The sequence below is a fragment of the Lissotriton helveticus genome, chromosome 1_2 (genome assembly GCF_964261635.1).
Source record: "Lissotriton helveticus chromosome 1_2, aLisHel1.1, whole genome shotgun sequence".
NCBI lineage: Eukaryota > Metazoa > Chordata > Amphibia > Caudata > Salamandridae > Lissotriton > Lissotriton helveticus.
The window spans coordinates 180813170-180834839 of NC_136058.1; the positions used below are offsets into that span (position 1 = coordinate 180813170).

At 51.3% G+C, this 21670-nt stretch overlaps 1 protein-coding gene across 1 annotated transcript in view; it reads left to right on the plus strand.

Annotated features, from left to right (window-relative positions):
- The window catches only part of NRDC (nardilysin convertase), a 2150332-nt gene that overhangs the window by 1918470 nt on the left and 210192 nt on the right, over positions 1-21670 (plus strand). The window contains exon 26 of the mRNA XM_078670713.1: positions 18433-18480. Coding sequence (XP_078526839.1) covers positions 18433-18480 — 48 coding nt within the window. The remainder of the gene's footprint in view (positions 1-18432; positions 18481-21670) is intronic.

Below are 21670 nucleotides of genomic sequence, written 5' to 3' on the forward strand. Positions count from 1 at the left end.
CAAGTTGAGTTTCTGGGCTCAGGGGGACCCTCCAGGGAAGACCTGGGGAAGGCACAGTTAGACTGCCCTTCCCTTGAACCCCTCAGACAGCAGGCTGCTGCTGAGGCTGCAGGGAATGCCACAGGTGCCCACAGGGTATACTGGGAAGATGGACTCCTGTACTCTGAGTCAAGAGACCCCAAGCCTGGTGCAACCAGGAGGCTGGTCATCCCCTTGTCTCTGAGAGGTTTCCTTCTCACCTTGGCCCATGAGATTCCCCTTGCAGGTCACTTAGGCCAGACAAAGACTTGGGACAGGCTTGTCTCACACTTTCACTGGCCCCACATGAATGAGAATACCAAGGAGTTTTGTCGCTCCTGTGTCACTTGCCAAGCCAGTGGTAAGTCAGGTGGCACCACAAAGGCCCCCCTCATACCACTACCTGTGGTGGGGGTTCCCTTTGAAAGAGTGGGGATTGACATTGTTGGTCCAATGGAACCCCAGACAGCATCAGGGCACAAGTTTATACTGGTGGTGGTGGACCATGCCACCAGGTATCCTGAAGCTATTCCACTTAGGACCACTACAGCACCTGTAGTGGCAAGGGCCCTAGTTGGAGTGTTTTCCAGAGTGGGCTTCCCTAAGGAGGTTGTTTCTGACAGAGGTGCAAACTTCATGTCAGGATATCTGACTGCAATGTAGAAGGAATGTGGTGTTAACTACAAGTTCACCACACCCTATCATCCACAGTGCAATGGGCTTGTTGAGAGATTCAACAGGACCCTCAAAGGGATGATTCATGGACTACCTGAAAAGCTCAGGCGTAGATGGGATGTCCTGATACCCTGCCTCTTGTTTGCTTACAGAGAGGTCCCACAGAAGGGGGTTGGCTACAGCCCTTTTGAGCTTCTGTATGGGCATCCTGTAAGAGGACCCCTGTGTTTGGTGAAGGAAGGATGGGAGAGACCTCTCAAAAAGCCTGCAACCAACATAGTGGACTATGTACTTGGTCTCCGCTCCAGGATGGCTGAATACATGGAGAAGGCAACTAAAAACCTAGAGGCCAGCCAAGAACTCCAAAAAGCTTGGCATGACCAGAAGGCTGTCCTGACTGTGTACCAGCCTGGACAGAAGGTGTGGGTACTGGAACCAGTGGCCCCAGCAGCCCTCAAAGACAAATGGTCTGGGCCCCACACCATCATTGAGCAAAAGGGAGAGGTCACCTACCTGGTGGACCTTGGAACCCCCAGGAGCCCCCTCAGGGTGCTCCATGTGAACAGGCTCAAGGCATATGTCGACAGGAAGGACATGAGCTTGCTCATGGCCACAGATGAGGGACAGGAGGAAGAGAGTGACCCTCTCCCAGACCTGCTCACTCAGAATCCTGATGATGGATCAGTAGATGGTGTTGTCTTTTGTGGCAGCCTCTCTGAACATCAGCAACAGGATTGCAGACAAGTTCTGCAATCCTTCAGACATATGTTCTCTCTGACACCCAGTCAAACTGATTGGTGCACCCATGAAGTGGACACTGGAGACAGTCTGCCTGTCAAGAGTAAAATCTACAGACAGCCTGATTATGTCAGAGACTGCATCAAAACAGAAGTGCAGAAAATGTTGGAGTTGGGAGTCATTGAGCCCTCAGATAGCCCTTGGGCTAGCCCAGTAGTTCTAGTGCCTAAGCCTCACACCCAGGGTGGTAAGAGAGAGATGAGGTTTTGCGTAGACTACAGAGGCCTCAATGCAGTCACTAAGACTGATGCCCACCCAATACCAAGGGCAGATGAACTTATAGATAGATTGGCTTCTGCCAACTACTTAAGCACATTTGACCTGACAGCTGGGTATTGGCAAATCAGGTTAGCTGAGGAAGCCAGGCCCAAGACAGCATTTTCTACCCCTGGTGGGCATTATCAGTTTGTGGTAATGCCCTTTGGTTTGAAAAATGCACCTGCCACCTTCCAAAGGCTGGTGAATCAAGTTCTCACTGGGATGGATGACTTCTGTGCAGCATATCTGGATGATATTGCTGTCTTTAGCTCCACCTGGGAGGATCACCTGGTCCACCTGAGGAAAGTGTTAGAGGCCCTGCAAAAGGCAGGCCTCACTATCAAGGCCACTAAGTGCCAGATAGGGCAGACACAGGTTGTATACCTGGGCCACCTTGTAGGTGGAGGCCAGGTTCAGCCATTGGAGAGTAAGATACAGGCCATCAAGGACTGGGCTCCTCCAATCACCCAGACTCAGGTTCGAGCTTTCTTGGGCCTGACTGGGTACTATAGGAAGTTTGTCAGAAATTATGGGTCCATAGTGACCCCCCTTAATGACCTGACAAGCAAGAAGATGCCAAAGAAAGTTCAGTGGACAGCAAGCTGTCAGAAAGCATTCGATGACCTAAAGCAGGCCATGTGCACAGCACCTATCCTAAAGAGTCCAGACTTCTCCAAACCATTCATTGTCCAAACAGATGCTTCTGAGTTGGGTGTGGGAGCTGTTCTATCTCAGCTGAATTTTGATGGCAACGACCAGCCAATTGCTTTCATTAGCAGAAGGCTGACCCCCAGAGAGAAAAATTGGTCAGCTATTGAGAGGGAGGCCTTTGCTGTGGTATGGGCCCTGAAGAAGTTGAGGTCCTACTTGTTTGGAACTCACTTCACAGTTCAGACCGACCATAAGCCCCTCTTATGGCTAAGTCAGATGAAGGGTGAAAACCCCAAACTACTTAGGTGGTCCATTTCCCTACAGGGGATGGATTTTACAGTGGAGCACAGACCTGGTACTGATCATGGCAATGCCGATGGGCTCTCCAGGTATTTCCACTTAGAGCAAGAAGACTCACCTGGTCAAGGTTAGTTTATTGTCCCAAAGTTTGGGGGGGGTCATGTAGGAGAGTAGGGTCTGCAATCCTACGATCACCCAGATTTTTGCTTTTTGCTTCACTGGTTTACGACTTTCCCTGGCTGTGGGCCTGCTAATCAGACCCACAGCCTAGCTGTTCTCTCTATTCCAAATTGTACCCAGGTACTGAATTGGCACTGGACCCTTTCCAAGTCCCTGTACCCAGGGCTGAGGTGTACCCAGAAGTCACCCAGGGGCTGCAGCATGTATTATGCCACCCCTGGACTGACTAACCAAACAGACACAACTGGCTGCTTGACAGCTGGGGGCAAGGTGGTGTACTCACCCTTTGCTTTAGATATAGTATCCCTATATCTAAACCTAAATGGATACACAGATCTCCTATCAGTCACTCCTATGGCAGGCCTTAACAATCCTGAAGGCAGAGTGCTTGGAATCGTGTGAGATAGTGCTCTGGCATGAGCTGAGCCTGTCTGCGGCTTTCGGGATCCATCCCTTAGCCGTTTCCATGATATCGCATACCATATACTCTTAAGTGCATTATAATCCTCGCGGTTATATGCCAACTCTGGTATCGCTTTATCAAAACATGTCGAGTAAGGTGTCATACGAATTGGAATACTAACCCCTCGCCAATTCTGGCGACGGGGTTAGCATTCCACCCTTCTAGAGGGACACGACATGTATGTAACCTGTAACCCCGGTTAAAGTCAGACATAGCCTTAGCTCCACAAAATGGATGCTGCCACCGAGACACAAGTCTGCCCTCCTGCTGCTGGGAGTCCTCCCAGAGCAGGAGGCAAGGACAAAGGGTTTCCTGTCAGGGGCGGTGCCAGCACCGTCCCAGACAGGTTTTTGTGTATCCTAGGTAGGCAGGGCTTTAGAGGAAGGTGACTGCAAGTGGCACCCCGGTGCTCACTGTGCATAGGCCGGCTGAAACCAGTTCCAGGGGCACTCCAGCCGCTGGCCTGGGGAAAGCCCGCCAAAGGAGAGGGGTGTAACCACCCCCCTCCTAGTCCCACCCATAGGGCGGGACTTAGTCGCGTGCCAGCCCCTTTTTACAGGATAAAGGTAGGAACTGGCCCCCTTCCAAATTAGATCATCTTTGAATCCTGAAACTACTTTCCACGAAAGGAACTCAAGACTTCTTCCCAAGATTCTCCCTTGTGACTAAGGAGTAGTCACCCTGCAGCAGCAGGCACCAACCAAGCATCGCGGTTTGTTGCCAGTCTCTCCTTCGGATCAAGACTGCTCCAGCACGGAGGAGCCAAGCTCGCGTCCGCGATGGCCGCGTTTTAGCTCGGCTCCGTTCGCTTTCCTGCCTGGAACGTCTATCCTGTGTCTTATCCTGCCCCGGGAAGTATTCTTTGGTAGACTATGGAACTAAGACATTTCGCTGGCACTTACCGTCTGATCCGTCTGTTCCTAGGTGCCGCGGATCCTGAGCTGCGCCCTTGTTCGCTTCGGGGTCTCCGGAGCGGGCGGGCCTGAAACTCCTCGGCGGCGCCCGGGCGGGGCGGAGCGCTGTAGCCGGCCCTTGGTGGCGGTGTGGGCTCGGTCGGAGAGGCCGATGTGCAATTAGACCGGTGACGGCTCTCCGGGCCTGGACCGGCGATCCTGCGGCCTGGTGTTGAGGCGCTGTCTTCCATGGACGGGGGTTGACCGTGTATGTGGCTCGTCTCCCCTTTGTTCTCCTGTCCGGCCATCTTGAGCCCCTCCGCCCGGACTCGGAGAACGGAGCCGGTGGCGTGGGGGAGCCGGCGACCCTCCTTATCCTGGTGGCCCGCCTTCCTGCCCTGGGGGTGCCTCTGCTTGTGGTCGGCTGTATCCTGTGTGACCCCGCTTGTGGCCGGACGGGGGTCGGAGATTGCCGCGGCCCCGCCGGGCTTTCAAGATGGCGGCTGGCTCCCTGTCTCTCAGCCTGGCCGAGACTGGCGACGCTGGCCCGCCGCATGGCACGTTTGCTGAATACCGTAAAGGTGAGCCTACGCTTGGCGACATTCTCGCCGCCTTGCGCTCCTGGAGTGCTTCCATGACCGCACCTATCGCTGGACTGGATGATGATCATTTTGCCGGGCCTGCTGGGCCCTCCTCGGTGTGTGCGGCTTCATCTCTGCTGTGTGCTGCTGGGACTCTCCTGGAGGTCGTGGACCCGGCGGCTGCCGCTTGTTTGGGTGTACGGATGCCCGCTGCTCTCAATCATCATGTGATTTCCCCTGTGCTGAGGGTCCGCCGGCCGGGTCTCGTCCGGACCGGTCTCGTTGGATCTCCCATTCCTTTTTTGCCTCGAATGGCCGAACGAAGATCCTGTGGTTGCTCCGCCGAGACGGCTTTCCTCCTATTGTCGGCGGAACTGTGCCTGCATTTCCTGCGGTGGTTGCCGTCTTTTCCTGTTCATCTGGGTCGAAATCGATATGACTTTTGTGGATTGACGATTGGACTCCCTGCTATTCGCCTCTGGTTCCTCATGATCTGGTTCCTGGTGCGTTGTATGCCTACGGCTTTGGATAGACGAGGACAGGGTTGAGATGAACTTGCCTCGGTGGACTATTATTTTGCGGTATGGTCGGATGATCCGTTTGTGACTGTATGACTATGTTCGATTCTCCTTCATGTTCCTGGAGCTTATCCTTGTAATTACTATCTTCCCGTGGGCACTGAGTATGTTTGGACAGGGGGGTGGGAGCTGATGGTTTTGATTATGTGGCTCCTCTCCCGTCGTTGTTTCCCTATTTCCCCTTCTTCTTTTTGTCTTTGTGGTTCTTTCTTTACTTTTAACTCTTCTATATTTCGGGTTTCTGGTTAGGGCGACAGGCACGCTGCTGGGGGGGTAGGCCATAGCCTTCTGCAGGGGTGCAGGGTGGGGTGTGCGGGGTGGGGGGGGGGTCTGTCATTTTGTTTTTTCCCCCCTTTTTTCCCTTTTTGGTTCTATGGCTCTTATGTATCCTTTTTTCGGGACGCGGTGTCTGCATGTGGGCCCCCTGGGGTGTTTTTTGCTAGCATGGGCCTTCTGGTCTCCCTGCCGTCACGGTTTACTACGCATCTATTACTCCTGTTACCACTGGTTCCCTGTGCCGGTCTATTTTTGAGTGCTTTGTTAGCCATGGGGCGCATGCTGTGATGCCGCGTTCTTTCTTCCCCCCTTTTTCCCGATGTCCTTTCCCTTTTTCCCCCCTTCCTTTTATTTTTTCTTCCCTCCCCTGGGTTGTTGTAGCGGAGGGCTCTTTGTTTTGCAAGCCTATTTTCCGTTCTGTGTATCATTGTGTGTTCTCGTAGTGGTGGGTGGGCGCTGGGCAGCGGTTGCAATTGCTTACTAATGTGGGACTCACGTTCTGCCTCTGCTAAAATGTAACTGTTCTTTTTGAATTTTCCTGTGTTCTGTATTACTGCTTGCTCGCGGCCCGCCACTGCCCTCTGGACCTTAATGATTGCCATTATTCTGCTATACCCCTTTTTCTATTATAAAATCAACCTTCTCTCATCCTGCTCGTGGTGGTTGCTCTGTGGCTTTTCGCCTTTGATTCCCGTTTGGATTACTGTGGTGCCCTGCTGGAGCTTCTGTCCTGCCCAATGTGCTTCTATAATTGTGGTGGCCGGCCCGATGGGTTGTAGGCCCGTATTTGTGAGCAATTTCTGCACAATAAAGGTTTAAAAAAAAAAAGACTGCTCCAGCACGACGAGAACCGGCTTCCCTGGCACCTCTGACCTCAACCTACATCATCAACCCAGCTGTGATCCGTGGGTGCGACGAGACCTCGAGGGACCGGCCATCTTCAGAACTGCACGACGCTTGTCCAGCACGACTCCCGAGTGACCCTCGACTGAGTGCTTTGGGGTAAGAGAAGCCCCGACCCTGAGCAGCTCCAGCACGGAAGTTCAGCCCCCCTGCATCCACGAGATCTGCGTGGGGCCCTTCTGCTCTTTGCTGCCAACCGCGTTGTCCAGGTCGCTTGCCCGTTGGCTAGTGGCCCTCTCACGACGCTCCACGACGACAACTACTGCTGGTCTGGTTGCTCCAGACTAGCCCTTGCTCCCCTCCAACAGAGGAGCACCCTGGACCCTCCTGGTCCACTCAAGACGCCATTTTAGGTCCACCGCGTGGGCCTTGCATTTGCCAAGACTTGTTACCCAATCCTGGGTCCAGCGACGTCGACAGCAGGAACCTTCGTGGGACAGCTCGCACCTCCATCCTGGTCGCCGACAACGCCTCCTGGTCCGAGAGACTGCAGAGCCCAGCAGCGCCCACTCACCTGGCTGAGGTGACTTCGTCCGGTGCCATCCTGGTGCCCACTCAAATCACTGGCTAGTGATTCAGAACTTGGTCCCCTCTGCTTACAGGTTTCTTCTTCCCTGATCCAGGCTTGGATCACTCCGAACTTTCTTCACTCTTTCTTCAGGCTCCTGGATCTTCAACGAGGGTTTCCGACGCAACTTCAACCCTATGCAGCCGCAGCCCCTGGGCTAGGTAACCTGAGTACTCCGGTGCTCCAGCATAGTCCAACACCCTAAGTGTTCGGATCCACTCTTGTTTTCGACCCACCTAGTCGGGTTCGCCCGAGAACAGTAACTTTGCAACTGCTAGCCTCCATAGACTTTTTCCCGCCTTACGCGTGAGAGTTCCCACTTTGCACACGACGTCCACAGGCCTCCTGCATCTAATCCCAGTGTTTAGAATTGTAGGCCTAGCGATTCCTGAGTCTAGAAAAGTATTACTTACCTGCTAGCAAGTTCGCATTCCACTTACTGTGTATATGGTTTTTCGTGCCCCTAGGGCATTTGTGTAAATTGTGCGACTTAAAGTATTTTCGTAAGAGTTTTGTTATGTGCTTAGCTCCCTGACTCATAAAGAGTTCAGGGTAGTCTTGTTATACATAAATATCTGTTTATTTTCATAACAACTTGTGTGGTGTCCTTTCACTTGGTGTTCAAGGGGTAATGTGATGGTAAAACAGCTGGCTTAACACACCCTCTAGGGTCTTAGCCTTAGACTGCTCGTTTCCATGCTACTAGGATAGCTGGTCTATAAGGTTGACTTACAACCAATCATCAATAAGGGTTGTTTGGACTGATACATAGTGATCACTAGAATAGTGAGCACTGCATATCAGGCCAACTTCTCACAGAGACTTGCTAGGGGACGATATGGCGGAGCCCCCAATGTTGACGGTGTACGACTATGTAGGAAAGGACAAGTCCCCTGCTTAGCTAATCTCGCGACTTTATCATGACACACTTGCCAAAAAAACGACACATTATGCCAAGCCAAGATTGGCCTGGCAGACAGATATAGAGCAGGAGCTTACCGAAGACACATGGAAGTATTGCTGCGCAAGCATTAAGGAGCTCCTTGTTAATCTGCCCTTTGATGGGGTCCTGTTGTTTGATGCCCACGCCGAATCTGCTGTTCAGCGCCTCCTTGCGAGCTTTCGGCCGCCCCATAGGTCTGTATTTCGCAGGTCTTCGTTTCACATGTTCTGGAGTGGTTACCCTTTTATTTAGCATCCTCCAAATGCATTATGCGTTTTAGGCTGGCAGTAAGCCTTCTGTGGCGGTGTTCCACGGGTTGTTTGTGGTTGGACCTCTGACTGTGGTTTGCCCTAAGAAGTGTTGCCCGTTGTTATGGGGTGTGCCATACTCCAAGTGGGGTACTTGTATGCTATTGTATTGCTCTGCTATCTGTCAAGTGGGCCTGGAGATCTTTTTTGGACTCTACACGTCCAGTGATGCCATTATCTTACCGTTGCACGGTGTTCAATGTTGTGACTTTTCGCACTATCTCCTTTACGCCATGGGTCGCATTGCATATGTGCCTCATTCTCCTCCTTTGGAGGTTTTCACAGTATTTATCACACTTAAAATGCGGCAACCTCCTGCCATGAATGCACCAAGTGAGTTCCTCCTATGGCATCCGTGTGGCGTGGTCGTGGATCATGCACCCCCTTTTTGCTATATATATATATATATGTATATATATATATATATATATATATCGGGTGGCCCATGGATACACTTTTTTCTACATCTCCACCTCTCTTTGCTACTGCGAGGTCTGGTCCTATGTCTCCGTGTTTCAAGGAGAGTTTCAGTGCTGTACTCTGGCTTGCCCTTGTTCTACGCGGCAGTGTCTCTGTTCAGTGTGTTTAAGTGCACTTAGTTGCTTTTTCCTGCATCTTGAGCAATAAGGGTTCCTTTTAAATCCCACTCCCTGAGGTGGTACCCCAGCTTCACGCTGCTCCTTTCTTGGTGTTCAGATACTGAACGATATCTCTCTCTGAGGGGGGAGTTAATGTTCCTACACAGACGGAGGATGTGGTCTAGAACTCCGAGGTTCTTTTCAACATTTATACGTGTTCCTCTTCACAGCTCCTATTGGTGCTTTGGTGCCTCTGCTGCCACTCCCTTCAGTTGTGTCCTTTTCGTTTGGGTATAACCCTACTCTATATCTGCTGTGCCTGCGGGACAGCTCCTCTGATGCCGGTCGTCCCAGGTATTGTGCCCTGCATCTCTGTATTCGTGTATTAGTTCTCACCTTGGCCTTCAAGCTGCCTAGTTGGACAGTTCTATGTTCATTTTAGCTACGCCACCCTGTAGTCTTGGTGGCTGTCTGCTCTGTGCATGTTTCAGTTGTGGCCGCACCAGCGTGCTTCAGGTTGATACTGTTCGCCCCCGTCGCCGGCTTGGTGTGCACTTGGAGTGTTTCTTGTTCTCGCCTGTTCTCCTAACATGTTGCTCAGTTACTGGCTCTTGCCCTTCAATTCTTGGATGTGGCCTCTCTGGCCTCCCTTCTGTGGGCTAGCCTGGTAGGTTCTGGTTACATCCCTTCATGTTTTCCTCAACCTTTGGTTAGTGCCCACATAGTGCACCATTAAGCTGAGAGTGGTCCTTCTCCCTCCTTTGTTCTGGACTTTCTCTCTCTCTTATTTGTTCAGGGGTATGGCTGGTACAGTTTATACATCCCATACTTATACGGGTATGGTGTTGTACCAATCTGAAAGAGACAGGTTAGTATTAGATTCCTTACCTTAGAATATCCCCAGGCGTCAGACTGGATCCGGAAATTTTTGCGTAGCAGTACCATTGCGCGTCGGTAGGCGTCGTCTGCGGCTCCACGTCCGTCGTGGGCGCCATGATGACGTCGTCGGAGTACTAAGACGCCGCCTCCGCGTGCTGACGTCAGTTCTTCTTTTTTCCGCGCCAGCAAGCGCAGATCTGGAAAAAGCAGTAACCCTTAGTCAATTTTTGACTAACTTTTTGGATCTTTTTTGATTATTTCTCGAAGTCTTTCGACTCCGATTGGTGCCGTAGGGATGCCTGGTTTTAAGCACTGCGAGGATTGCGACCGCACGATGTCGGTCACGGATCCTCACCACCTGTGCCTAACTTGTCTAGGCGTCGACCACGACGACAAGGCCTGCTCCGACTGCCGGGCCTTCTCTTCGAAAGCCAGGCGGGAGAGGTCCCGCAGGCGACTCGAACTCCGGCAGTCGGTCCCGCGCCGCGAGAGGTCTCGGTCCCACGGGAGGTCGTGGGACAGGTCGGGGCTCGGAGCCACCACATTTCCGAGAGTAGGCCGCACTCCTCCAGGTCGAAGTCGTCCTCAGGTAAGAAGCACAAGAAGTCCAAGAGGCGTCATCGCTCTTCGGACTCCCCCCGACGCTCGCGCGATGCGGCCGGGGGTTCGGGTGACACCGCCCACGCGGCTCTGTCTGAGTCGCGGGCGCCGCGTCCAGCTCCACACCCTCCGGCCCCTGGGCAAGATGCGACGCGGGAGGAGATTGAACGCTTCCTCATGGCCATGAGGAAACTCCTCCGACGGGCTCCGCGCCGCCTTCGGGCCTAGCGGACCCGTCTGGGGCCTCTAGCGGGTCGGGGGCTTCGGCCCCGACGCCGTCAGGTGCTTCCGCCCCGACGCCGCCGACGCCTTCGGGCCCGGCGCCGCAGGGCCCCACAATCCCGACGCCGCTGGTGCCTTCGGGCCCGGCGCCACAGGGTTCAGCAGCCCCGGCGCCGCCGGCGCCTTCGGGCCCGGCGCCGCGGGACCCCGCTAGACCTTCTTCGGGATCTGGATCGTCGCCGGTGGACCTTACGACCTCCCCGGCGTCGGACCATCAGGTGTCGCCTCCGGCGCCGTCCTCGGGCGGCGCCATCCCCGATGCCTCCTCCGTTCCTGTTCCGACGTCGGGACGGCCCCGATGGGCGCCGCTCCAGACGTCGTTTGGGGAGTTTCACTTCTATGAACAGGCCTCATTGATTGAGAACCCTGAGTATCCGGAGATGGGTGATGAAGGGGATTGGAAGGGGTCTGAGGACCCTCTGACCCGAGAGTGTCAGTCTCATGAGGACTGGACAGGAGACCTTGGGGAGGCCAGTGGCCTGGACACCTCTCCAGAAACTGGTTTTGTCTCCCCTCCTACCGTGGCTTCGGAGGAGGGGGCAACCTACAGTGTGGTGTTGATGAGGGCTGCCAAGGCCTTGGGCCTTGAGCTCCCCGTCGCGGCCGTGAGGACTAATCTCCTCACTGAGGTCCTTAAACCGCAGTCAAGCTCGGCCGAGCCTCTGCTGCCCTTTCATGAGGCCTTGACCGACGTTCTTCTGGGCACTTGGTCCAAGCCCGCTACGGGTTCGCCCGTAGATAGGAACGTGGCCAGACGCCACCGCCCAGCCCCGGGCGACCCATGTTTCCTGTCCACCCACCCTACCCCCGAGAGCCTGGTCATCCAGGCCTCCATTTCCCAGACCGCATTCCCGTCGGCGCCGCCTGACAGGGAATCCAAGAGGTACGAGCAGTACGGCAGCTACACCCACTCTCTGTGGGATACGGTTGCGGAAATGCTGCCAGAGTGTCCGTTGGAGGTACGGGCCAAACTCGGCCAAGCCCTTGTGGTGGGCCGGGATGCAGCCAAATATTCTATACGATGTGGGCTGGATACCACCGACTCACTAGGTAGAGCGATGGCAACGACGGTGGCGGTCAGACTGCCTTTCACTCCTTTCGTGGCCACGGAAGGGGTGTACCCACACGTGCTGCCAGCCACGCTCCGCAGGGTAATACCCATCGCGGTGGCGGCCATGGGAACCGCCATCCTGGCGGTCGGGGACAACGGCGAGGTCAGTCCACACCTTCCCCCGCAGTATCCGCCTCCAAACCCTCCTAGTCCGTGCTTTCAGGCCCATGTGACGCCAGTGGAGGGATGGGTTCGCCATCACCACCTCCACTGGCGCACTGTCACTTCGGACAGGTGGGTGCTGCAAATCGTCCGAAGGGGCTACTCCCTCCCCTTCGAGGCGACTCCTCCAGCCATGCCACCGCAGAACCACCGTGTATCGGGGGATCATTTGCGACTTCTGCAGGAGGAAGTTACGGGCCTCTTGGCCAAGGGGGCCATCGAGCGCGTTCCTGGGCCAGAAGTAGGGTGTGGTTGCTACTCCCACTACTTTCTGGTACCCAAGAAGGGCAAAGGGGGCCTACGCCCTATCTGGGACCTAAGGAACGTCAACAGTTTCCTCCGGAAGGAGAAGTTCAAGATGCTGACACTGGCTCAGGTCCTAGCTGCCCAGGACCCAGGAGACTGGATGGTAGCGTTGGACTTGCAGGACGCTTATTTCCACATCCCCGTCCTGCCGGCCCACCGGCGCTTCCTGCGGTTCACGGTTTGCCACAAGCACTTTCAGTATACCGTGCTCCCCTTCGGCCTTACCAGCGCCCCACGGGTGTTCACAAAGGTGATTGCGGTGGTCGCAGCTCATCTGCCCAGGTTAGGGGTTTCAGTCTTTCCCTACCTCGACGACTGGTTGTTGAAGGCGGGCTCGCCCCAGACAGTCGTCAGCCACCTCCAGATTACGGCAGATCTCCTGCACCGGCTGGGGTTCTCCATCAATGTGCCGAAGTCACACCTGTGCCCCTCTCAGAAGCTCCTTTTCATCGGAGTGGTTCTCGACTCGGCGCGGTTTCGGGTTTATCCACCCGAATAGCGGGTCCGGGATATTCAGGCTCTGATTCCCATCTTTCAGCCGTTATCCCGGGTCTCGGTCAGGTTGACGGTGCGGCTTCTGGGGCTGATTGCCTCCTGCATCCTGCTGGTGCATCACGCCAGGTGGCGGATGCGGGCTCTGCAGTGGGACCTGAAGTTTGTGGGCCCAGCATCAGGGCAACCTGTCCGACCACGTCCTGATCTCAGAGGGCACTGCGAGACAGCTGCAGTCGTGGCTCACGGACCGCGATTGGGTCAGCGGCAGATCCCTCTCCCTTCCCCAACCGGAGCACGTAGTTGTGACGGATGCGTCCCTCCAGGGCTGGGGAGGCCACATGGGAGAGGCGGAGATCAGAGGCCTCTGGTCTCCGGCGGAGGCCCGGCTCCACATCAACCTGTTGGAGTTACGGGCGATTCGTCTAGCACTGAAAGCATTCCTCCCCTTTGTCCGGGAGAGTGTAGTGCAGGTGTTCACGGACAACACCGCCGCCATGTGGTACTGCAACAAACAAGGCAGGGTGGGGTCGTGGACCCTTTGCCGGGAGGCTCTGCACCTCTGGCAGTGGCTGGAACGCCAGGGCGTGACCCTGGTGGCTCAACACCTGGCAGGTTCTCTGAACGCCAGGGTGGACGAGCTCAGCCGTCGGTGCATGATGGATCACAAATGGCATCTGCACTCAGACGTGGCGCAAGGCCTCTTTCAGCAATGGGGAGAGCCTTGGTTAGATCTATTCGCCACCGAAGAGAACGCGCAATGTCATCAGTTCTGCGCGTTGGAATTTCCAAGGCGGCACTCGCTCGGAGACGCTTTTAGTCGCGAGTGGAGTTGCGGTCTACTGTACGCCTTTCCGCCTATACCACTTCTGCCCAGAGTGCTGAAGAAGATCAAGCGTGACCGGGCCCAAGTCATCCTTGTGGCTCCGGACTGGGCTCAAAGGTACTGGTATCCAGAGCTACTCAGTATGTCAGTTGATCCCCCGGTTTGTCTGCCTCTTCAGGAGGACCTTCTGTCGCAGCAGCAGGGGACGGTCCTCCACCCGAACCTGTCCAGTCTCCACCTCCATGCTTGGAGATTGAGCGGCGACAGTTGAGGCCATTTGACTTGCCTCCTGACGTCTGTAACGTCATTCTGGCAGCCAGGCGTCCCTCCATAAAGTCGGTATACGCCTGCAGGTGGAACAGATTTGTGGCATGGTGCACAGCAAAGGCTGTGGATCCTCTTGCTGCCCCTCTTTCTGAGGTTCTTCTCTTCCTTCTTTCTCTTGCCCAGCAGGGCTCTGCTCTGGGCACTATCAAGGGCTACCTTTCTGCCCTTTCTGAGGCTGCCTGATCAACCTTCTTTGTTCAAGTCCCCTATTGTAAATAGATTTCTAAAGGGCATCACTCACACATTCCCTCCTGTTCCGTTTGTGATGCCTCAGTGGGACTTGAACATGGTTCTTACGTTTCTGATGTGCGCTCCCTTTGAGCCACTTCACAACTGTCCTCTTCGCCTTCTTACTCTGAAGACTGCTTTCCTGATTGCCATCACCTCTGCCAGGAGAGTGAGTGAGCTCCAGGCCCTTTTTTGTACTCCACCTTTCCTTTCTGTCCATCCGGACAAAGTGGTGTTGCGTACTAAGCCTTCTTTCCTGCCCAAGGTTGTCACGGCCTTCCACATCGGGCAGTCTATCACCTTGCCAACCTTCTTTCCGCCACAGCATCCCTCTAAAGAGGAAGAGCGGCTCCACCGTCTGGACCCAAAACGTGCGCTCTCATTCTACTTGGATCGCACACGCCAGTTCCGGGTGGATGACCAACTCTTTGTTGGTTACGTGGGAGCTAAGAAGGGGAAAGCGGTACACAAGAGGACCATCTCCCGGTGGATCATCTTGTGCATCCAGGCATGTTACTCCTTGGCTAAGAAGGAGCCCCCTGTTAGATTGCGGGCTCATTTCACCCGAGCCACGGCGACTACCACTGCCCTGGGCAGGGGAGTGCCCTTACAAGACATCTGTCAGGCAGCTACGTGGACATCGCTGCACACGTTTGCAAGACACTACTGCCTGGACAGCCAAGTCGTAAGGGATGGCTTCTTTGGCCGTTCCGTCCTCCAGGACTTTCTGGTGTGATTATTGGTTCGCAGACCCACCACCGGGGTTGGTATGGCTGGGGTATCTATTCTAAGGTAAGGAATCTAATACTAACGTGTCTCTTTCAGATGCACAACTTACTACTTGTGTAACGATATATCTGTAAGAGACATTAGTTAGTATAAGATTCCTTACCGACCCACCCATCCTCCCCGTTCTGCGAACCAATATCTAGGGATAGGGCTACCCCCTTTCAGGGCCCTAGTTTCAATGGCACCAGTGTTGGTTTTTAACATGGTTCTGCATTTCTGGCGCGGAAAAGCTGTGTCTAAGAACTGACGTCAGCACACGGAGGCGGCGTCTAAGTACTCCGACGACGTCATCACGGCGCCGACGATGGACGCTGAGCCGCAGACAACGCCTACCGACGCGCAAGGGTACTGCTACGCAAAAATTTACGGATCCAGTCTGACGCCTGGGGATATTCTAAGGTAAGGAATCTAATACTAACTAATGTCTCTTACAGATATATCGTTACACAAGTAGTAACTTGTGCTTCTGGCATTTTTGAGATGCCTTGTTTCCCGTCTTTTGCTCTTCCGAGCTACTTGGATTGCTGTCTGGCTGTTCCGCCACAGCTTTTCCCATAGTCCGTCATTCTGTTGCTGGCTCAGTGCTTCGGGCACTTTCTGTTCTGTCGCAGACCCACCTCCCCCTTGGGGTATGGCTGTGGTATCTATTTTAAGTTAAGGAATCTGCAGCTGGATGTCTCTATCAGATGTACGAGTTACTAAGCTTCGTTAACGATGTATCTGGTAGAGACGTTGTCTAGCCGCAGATTCCTTAACGCCCACCCATCCTCCCCGTTCTGCGACGACCTTGCCAAGTGGGTTTCTCCACTTGCCTCTTTTCAGTTGCCATTGGTTTTCTTTCACGGGTGCTCACATTATCACGCCCCTTTGAGAATTGCCATATGCGGCTGACTCCCTCCAAGGGACTTCTTTCCTGTAAGATGGTGCCTTTTGATTCACCTTCATCAGGAGATTCTTCTTTTCCTTCTCTTCTCCTGCTGCCTTCCCTCCCTCCCGCTTTCCCTATTGACTTATGGCTCGTGTCTCCTCTATAGTCGTCTTCTTTGGGGATCTGTTGAGCCCTGTTTCAGACCTCCATTACTATAGGGGAAGTGCCAGTTTTTTCATACCTTCCTGCAGTGGATTGTTGTTCTTTCTGTGCTATGTCCTTGCTGGATGGCACAGTTCTACATGGTAATAACAGTCTATTTTTGTCTGTTGAGATATTCTTCCGTTGTTGCTCGCACTTGGAAGAGTCTATGCTTCTCACAGCTTTGTTCCACTCTTGCTTTTCGCTTATATGTAGACAGTGTCTGATACTGTCTTTTACGATGGTGTCTTGCACCATCCTCCTTCTTTATTTCACGGATTTTTCATCCTTCGCACACTGTTCCCATACTTTCACAGTTTTTGTTGGTGGCTCCGCGATGTGCCGCAGAAAAGTTTTTCCGAAGAAAACGGACGTCAGCGCGCCGGGAGGGACTTATATAACCTCATTGACGCCATGTATGTGGACGACGTCAGGGCAGGGTCATGTGGCGACATCCCACGGCGTGCAGAGGTGCTGCTGCAAAAACAATTCCGGATCCAGTCTAACGCCTGGGGATCTGCGGCTGGACAATGCCTCTACCAGATACATCGTTACCGAAGATAAGTAACTCGTACGACAGGTAGTGGCTAATGGTCCCCTTTTTCTGGGGTGTCTACACCCTCTATCTTGCCCACCTCCTGTGGGAGAAGGACATGGACCTAGCCCTGATTGGATAAGTCCCACACCTCCTATTCTTTCTATGTTTTTCCGCCTGTCCTTCCACCAAAAAGGGTGTGAGGACATGAAGGAGCCAGCTCCCTCTAACAGGAGAGTCTGGGGTTTCATTACAAAGGTGGCAAGACTTTTTAATCTCCCCGCCATGGATGGCTCTTCCTAAATCTATCAGAGGCGTTGTGCTGAGCATGCAGGCACTCCCCCCACAAGGCCAGAACTCTGTCTGGTGGAAGCAGGCTGGCTTAGGCCAGTCGTGACAACATTAGGGATTGATAGAGTTCAGGGGAGCCCTCTAAGGGCTCTTCTGTGTGCAATGTTTAATAAAGCTGGCACTGGAATCGGTAAGGGTTTATTATGCTGAGACGTTTGGTGCTAAACATCCCATACTTTAGTGAAGCCAATCATTGAGCTGGGGAACTCGTAATGACGAGTGTGCAGCCCATATATTTACTATGGCTTCCCTGATATCCAGGAATTGACAGGAATATTGCAAGGGCATTTCTGCTCATGCAGATATGCCCTCACAGGAGATATAGGCCTGCTTGATGGGTGTCTTACCTATATTCCATGCAGTGATGTGTGCCATGTCAAGACTTTAGTTTTGTCTGCACCATGGAACACAGGCTGCAGTGGCAGGGTGCATGTGTTTGGTAAGGGGTCACTTAGGGTGGCACAACTTGCGTTGAAGCCCTTAGGGGCACTCTTTGACTACAAGGCCCCAGGTACCAGGGGTGGGTACCTTTTACTAGGGGCTTATTTGTGAGGTAAAGGGGTGCCAATTGTCGAAACAAAGGGTACAGTTTAGGGAAGGATATGTGGCACAGGGGACCTGGTTGGCAGGGACCCTGTGCACTTCCAGTTGAAATGACATTATTTTCTAGGCAGAAAGTGGGGGCTAACCATGTCCAAGAGAGGCACTTTCCTATACAGACTCTCTACAGTGCATAAAATAATTAGATCATACCTAAAACATGTTTTCTAAACTCTGCACCTTTAATCCAACCAGACTAAACTGGAGGAAACAAAAGAAAGATGAAACAATATTTTAGTTACAGCTCAAAGCATCAAAATTAAGAAGAATATTCTTAGACTAGTGTTTCTTGCTTCTACATTTTATAACAAAGTTACAATATGTTGTCCCCTTCATAAATAAATTAATATGATTCATTCGCTCTCACTTTCCTTACTTTGAATGGAATTTTAGTTAGTGGTTGTGCAGGTGTTCTTCAGTTTTTAAATGTTTACACCGATTAGGACTGTGTCCGTTTCAGGTGGGGTTTTATCAGTTATTAAAGATGTAAACCTAAAACAGGGTTGCCTAATCATGACGAATTGGGTGTAAGGGCCTTTCCCTATTTATCTATAGCACAAAGAGCATCCCTTCTGGTGGAAAAAGGAGGCACTGAAAAGGTAAAGCATACAAGGGTTGCTCCATTCAGGTAAGTAAAACCTTTGTGTGTATTTGTATCTTTGAACAAATATTGGTTGATGTAGTCAGATTTTTCCCTCACTGTTGGTAATACGTATTGTACTTCTTTAACTTTTGTACTACTGCTACTCCTTTTACAGGATGATGACTTTTTTTAATAGCAATATGTACCAAGAGCATTTTTGGAGAGAATCAATGGTTTATGGGGACACGAGAAATGCCAGTCAATTAATATTTTAATAAAGGGTTAAGTAAATTCAAATAATAAAATTATTTTCTCTTTTAGTCTGGGCCTAGAAGTTTAAGAGAGTACACGCTCACAGAGCTTCTTGTGGTAAGTAGAATTTTTTAGCTCCTCATTATAAAAATGCACAGCTTTAGAATTAGGATATTGCCTGAATTAATGAAAACTTTATTTAGTCCTTCAAAAAATTATTACTATTTCTTACTGTTATTTAGCATTTGACCACTAAATCACACTCTGATTGTTCTGCCAGTTTTTTACTCCATTGACCTGATTGCATAACGGGCAAGTGATATTAAAAAAAGTTAAACCTCTACGAACAATATTTTACTTAGCCCTCCACATAGAAGTGCAGGTTATTCCCCTATTCTAATGAATGCATGCATGGATAAAGAGAAAGTTATTGTTGCAAGGCTGGGTGACGGAAAATATCATGAGTGATGCCTGCCAACTAAATAATTGCCCTTACCAGTACAGCTTGCACCACATCTCTTTCATGGATGCTTTTTCAAGCGATGTCTTCTGGGTTTAAACCCTGCGGAACTTGTGATAGACACATGTCAATCACGGATCTGCAGACTGTCTGTTTGTGGTGCCTCAGAGAAAATCACGACCCTTAGGACGGTGGTTCCTGCCAGCGTCTTCGACCAAAGGCATTGAAAGAGCGCCGTATGAACTCCTGGTGGTGCGCTTCTTCTTAAAAAAAATGCGTCGTCGTCATTCGAAAAATTCTTTTGCAGCACGCCGGCGTGAACGACGTCATAGGAGCACGCCATCGCGCGCGACTCCGACTGACGTCACTGACTCCTTATTAGGCCTATGTCGGCGTGATGACATCAGTTCCCTTTTTTCCGTGTCGTCGACTCTAAAGGTTTTGGGAATCTTCTTTTGCGATTCGTGGTAACTTTGTTACTGTTGGATTTCTACTGTATCTTTTTTGGTGTAGCTGTCTTTTCAAAAGATGTCGTCGAAGAAGACCGGTTTTAAGCCCTGTGATGCATGCGGGAAGATGATTTACATCACGGATCTGCATAGTGACTGCATCTGGTGCCTGAGTTCGGATCACGACGTCCAGAGTTGTCGATCCTGTCTAAAGAGGAACCCGAAGGCTCATCGAGAACGTGAGGCCAAACTGCTTGTTGCAAAATTGAAAGGTAGGGAGGCCAGGAAGAGGTTGAAGTCGAGGTGCTCGAAGTCAAGATCGAAATCGAGGTCTCGTTCGAGGTCGGCTTCGAAGTCGACGTCGGGGCATGTTTCCAGGTCTTCGAGGAAGAAACATAAGAAGAAACTCCTAAATGGTTTGACCATAATTGCTCTAAGGCAAGTAGAGACCTGAAAATGGCGTTAAAAATCAAACCTAGAGATTATGGTCAAATTAAAAATATGCGCTTGATTTATAAGAAATCACTAGCTATCCGGAAAAAAGAAATTAAGGTTAGTACCATGGAGTCTCTCCTTGACCAATCAGTGCTGGGGAATAGTAATAAATTCTGGCAAATTATCAACAAACCTTTGTTTGATAATTCTAGTGATATAGCTCTTGGCACTAACATCTCTGCGGAGGACTGGGTCACTCACTTTAGTACAATTTTTAAGAGTAACGAGCAACGTGTAGAAAATGCTTTTTTAATTTCAACTGAGAATTCTCTGTGCTATTCAGTAAGTGAGGTAGAAAGGGGCATCCAAGGATTAACCAGTAATAAGGCCCCTGGCCCGGACGGCTTGCCACCGGACCTTTTCAAATCTAGTATCTCCTCCTGGGCCCCAGTTCTCACTGCTGTAGTAAATGCAGCTGTGATTTCGGGGTGCCCAGGGGCGTGGGGGTTATCGACCATAGTCCCAGTATTTAAAAAGGGCGATCGCAGCAGCCCGTTATGCTACAGGCCAATATCCTTAATCAATTCTGTAGCCAAAGTGGTAGGTGGTATAATCTTGAATAGGTTAACCACATGGGCAACTGATAAAAATATCTTATCCCCTATTCAATATGGCTTCAGACCTGGCCATTCGACCATCACACAATGTCTGAATCTATATTTGATTTTAAGTAAATATACCCTGGCCAAGCAAGGAACTGTCTATATGGCCTTTATGGACTTATCGTCCACCTTTGATTGTGTGGATAGAGGAAAATTATGGACCACCCTGCTAAAGATGGGCGTAGAAAAGAATTTAATTAATCTCCTGGTTGACCTACACACCGACACAAGAGCCCATGTCCGTTACACTCAAGATCTGAAAGTAAAGGAGGAATTTAGAATAAACCGAGGTCAGTCAGTCAGTCAAATTAACTTTATTCGATTTGTTAAAATCATACAAAGTACATAAAAACAGTATTATTTACAATTTAAAAAGGAATTAAACAATATCATTTATGAGCAAGTTAATTAGACGAAAATCAGTACGTTAAAATATTTAAAAAACACATTATGTACATCAGATTTCCAAATTCATGCCCCTTCTGGCTCTGGTTGCTGCCACAAGAAAATTGGCCATGGCGAAAGTGATACGGATGTTACCCAGTGATTTTAAATATAACATGGCTGGTCTCACCTGGGAGAAGCCCGCTTCTCTTAAGACTGGTAGCAGGTATTTTTTCCTTTGGTCGGAGAAGAAATCGCAAAACATAACAAAATGTAAACTGTCCTGAACAGAAAAATTGTCACAAGTGCAGGGGGGAGCTAACTCAGGTTTCATCCAGGTATTAAAATGGCCCAAATAAAAATGAATAGTATTAAATCTGAATTTTGTTAACAAAAATCTATGGAACGGATTAGTGACAAAACATAAATAGGGTTCAATTGCAGGTGACTGGAGTGACAAATAATGCATTCGAACAGATGGTTTTGACAATTCGACTTCTTCTCGCAACATGTATGCCCTAGACATAAACTGTTTTTTTATAAGACTCACATCCTGCTTTGTGATACACGAAGGGGAGGTGAATAAATCTGGACGACCTAGTTCATTAAAAGATTTGTGCAAATACGCCATCCATGGTATCTTGTGACTATACTCTAAACTCATCACATCCCTCATGATCGTGTGATTTAACAGTAGTTCAGGATTTAACCAGGTCTTAAGCCAGTATATTAATGGGGCCAGTCTCAGTTTGTCCTGGATGTAATCCAAACCAAGTTCTGTATGGATGGAGAAAACCGGGGAGGATTGGGGGAGGGACAGGACTGAACGTAAAAAACTATTTTCGGCTACCTGGATTTCTTCTAGTCGTGCGTAACCCCATAAGGAGGCACCATACAAGGCCACGGGAAGGGATTTG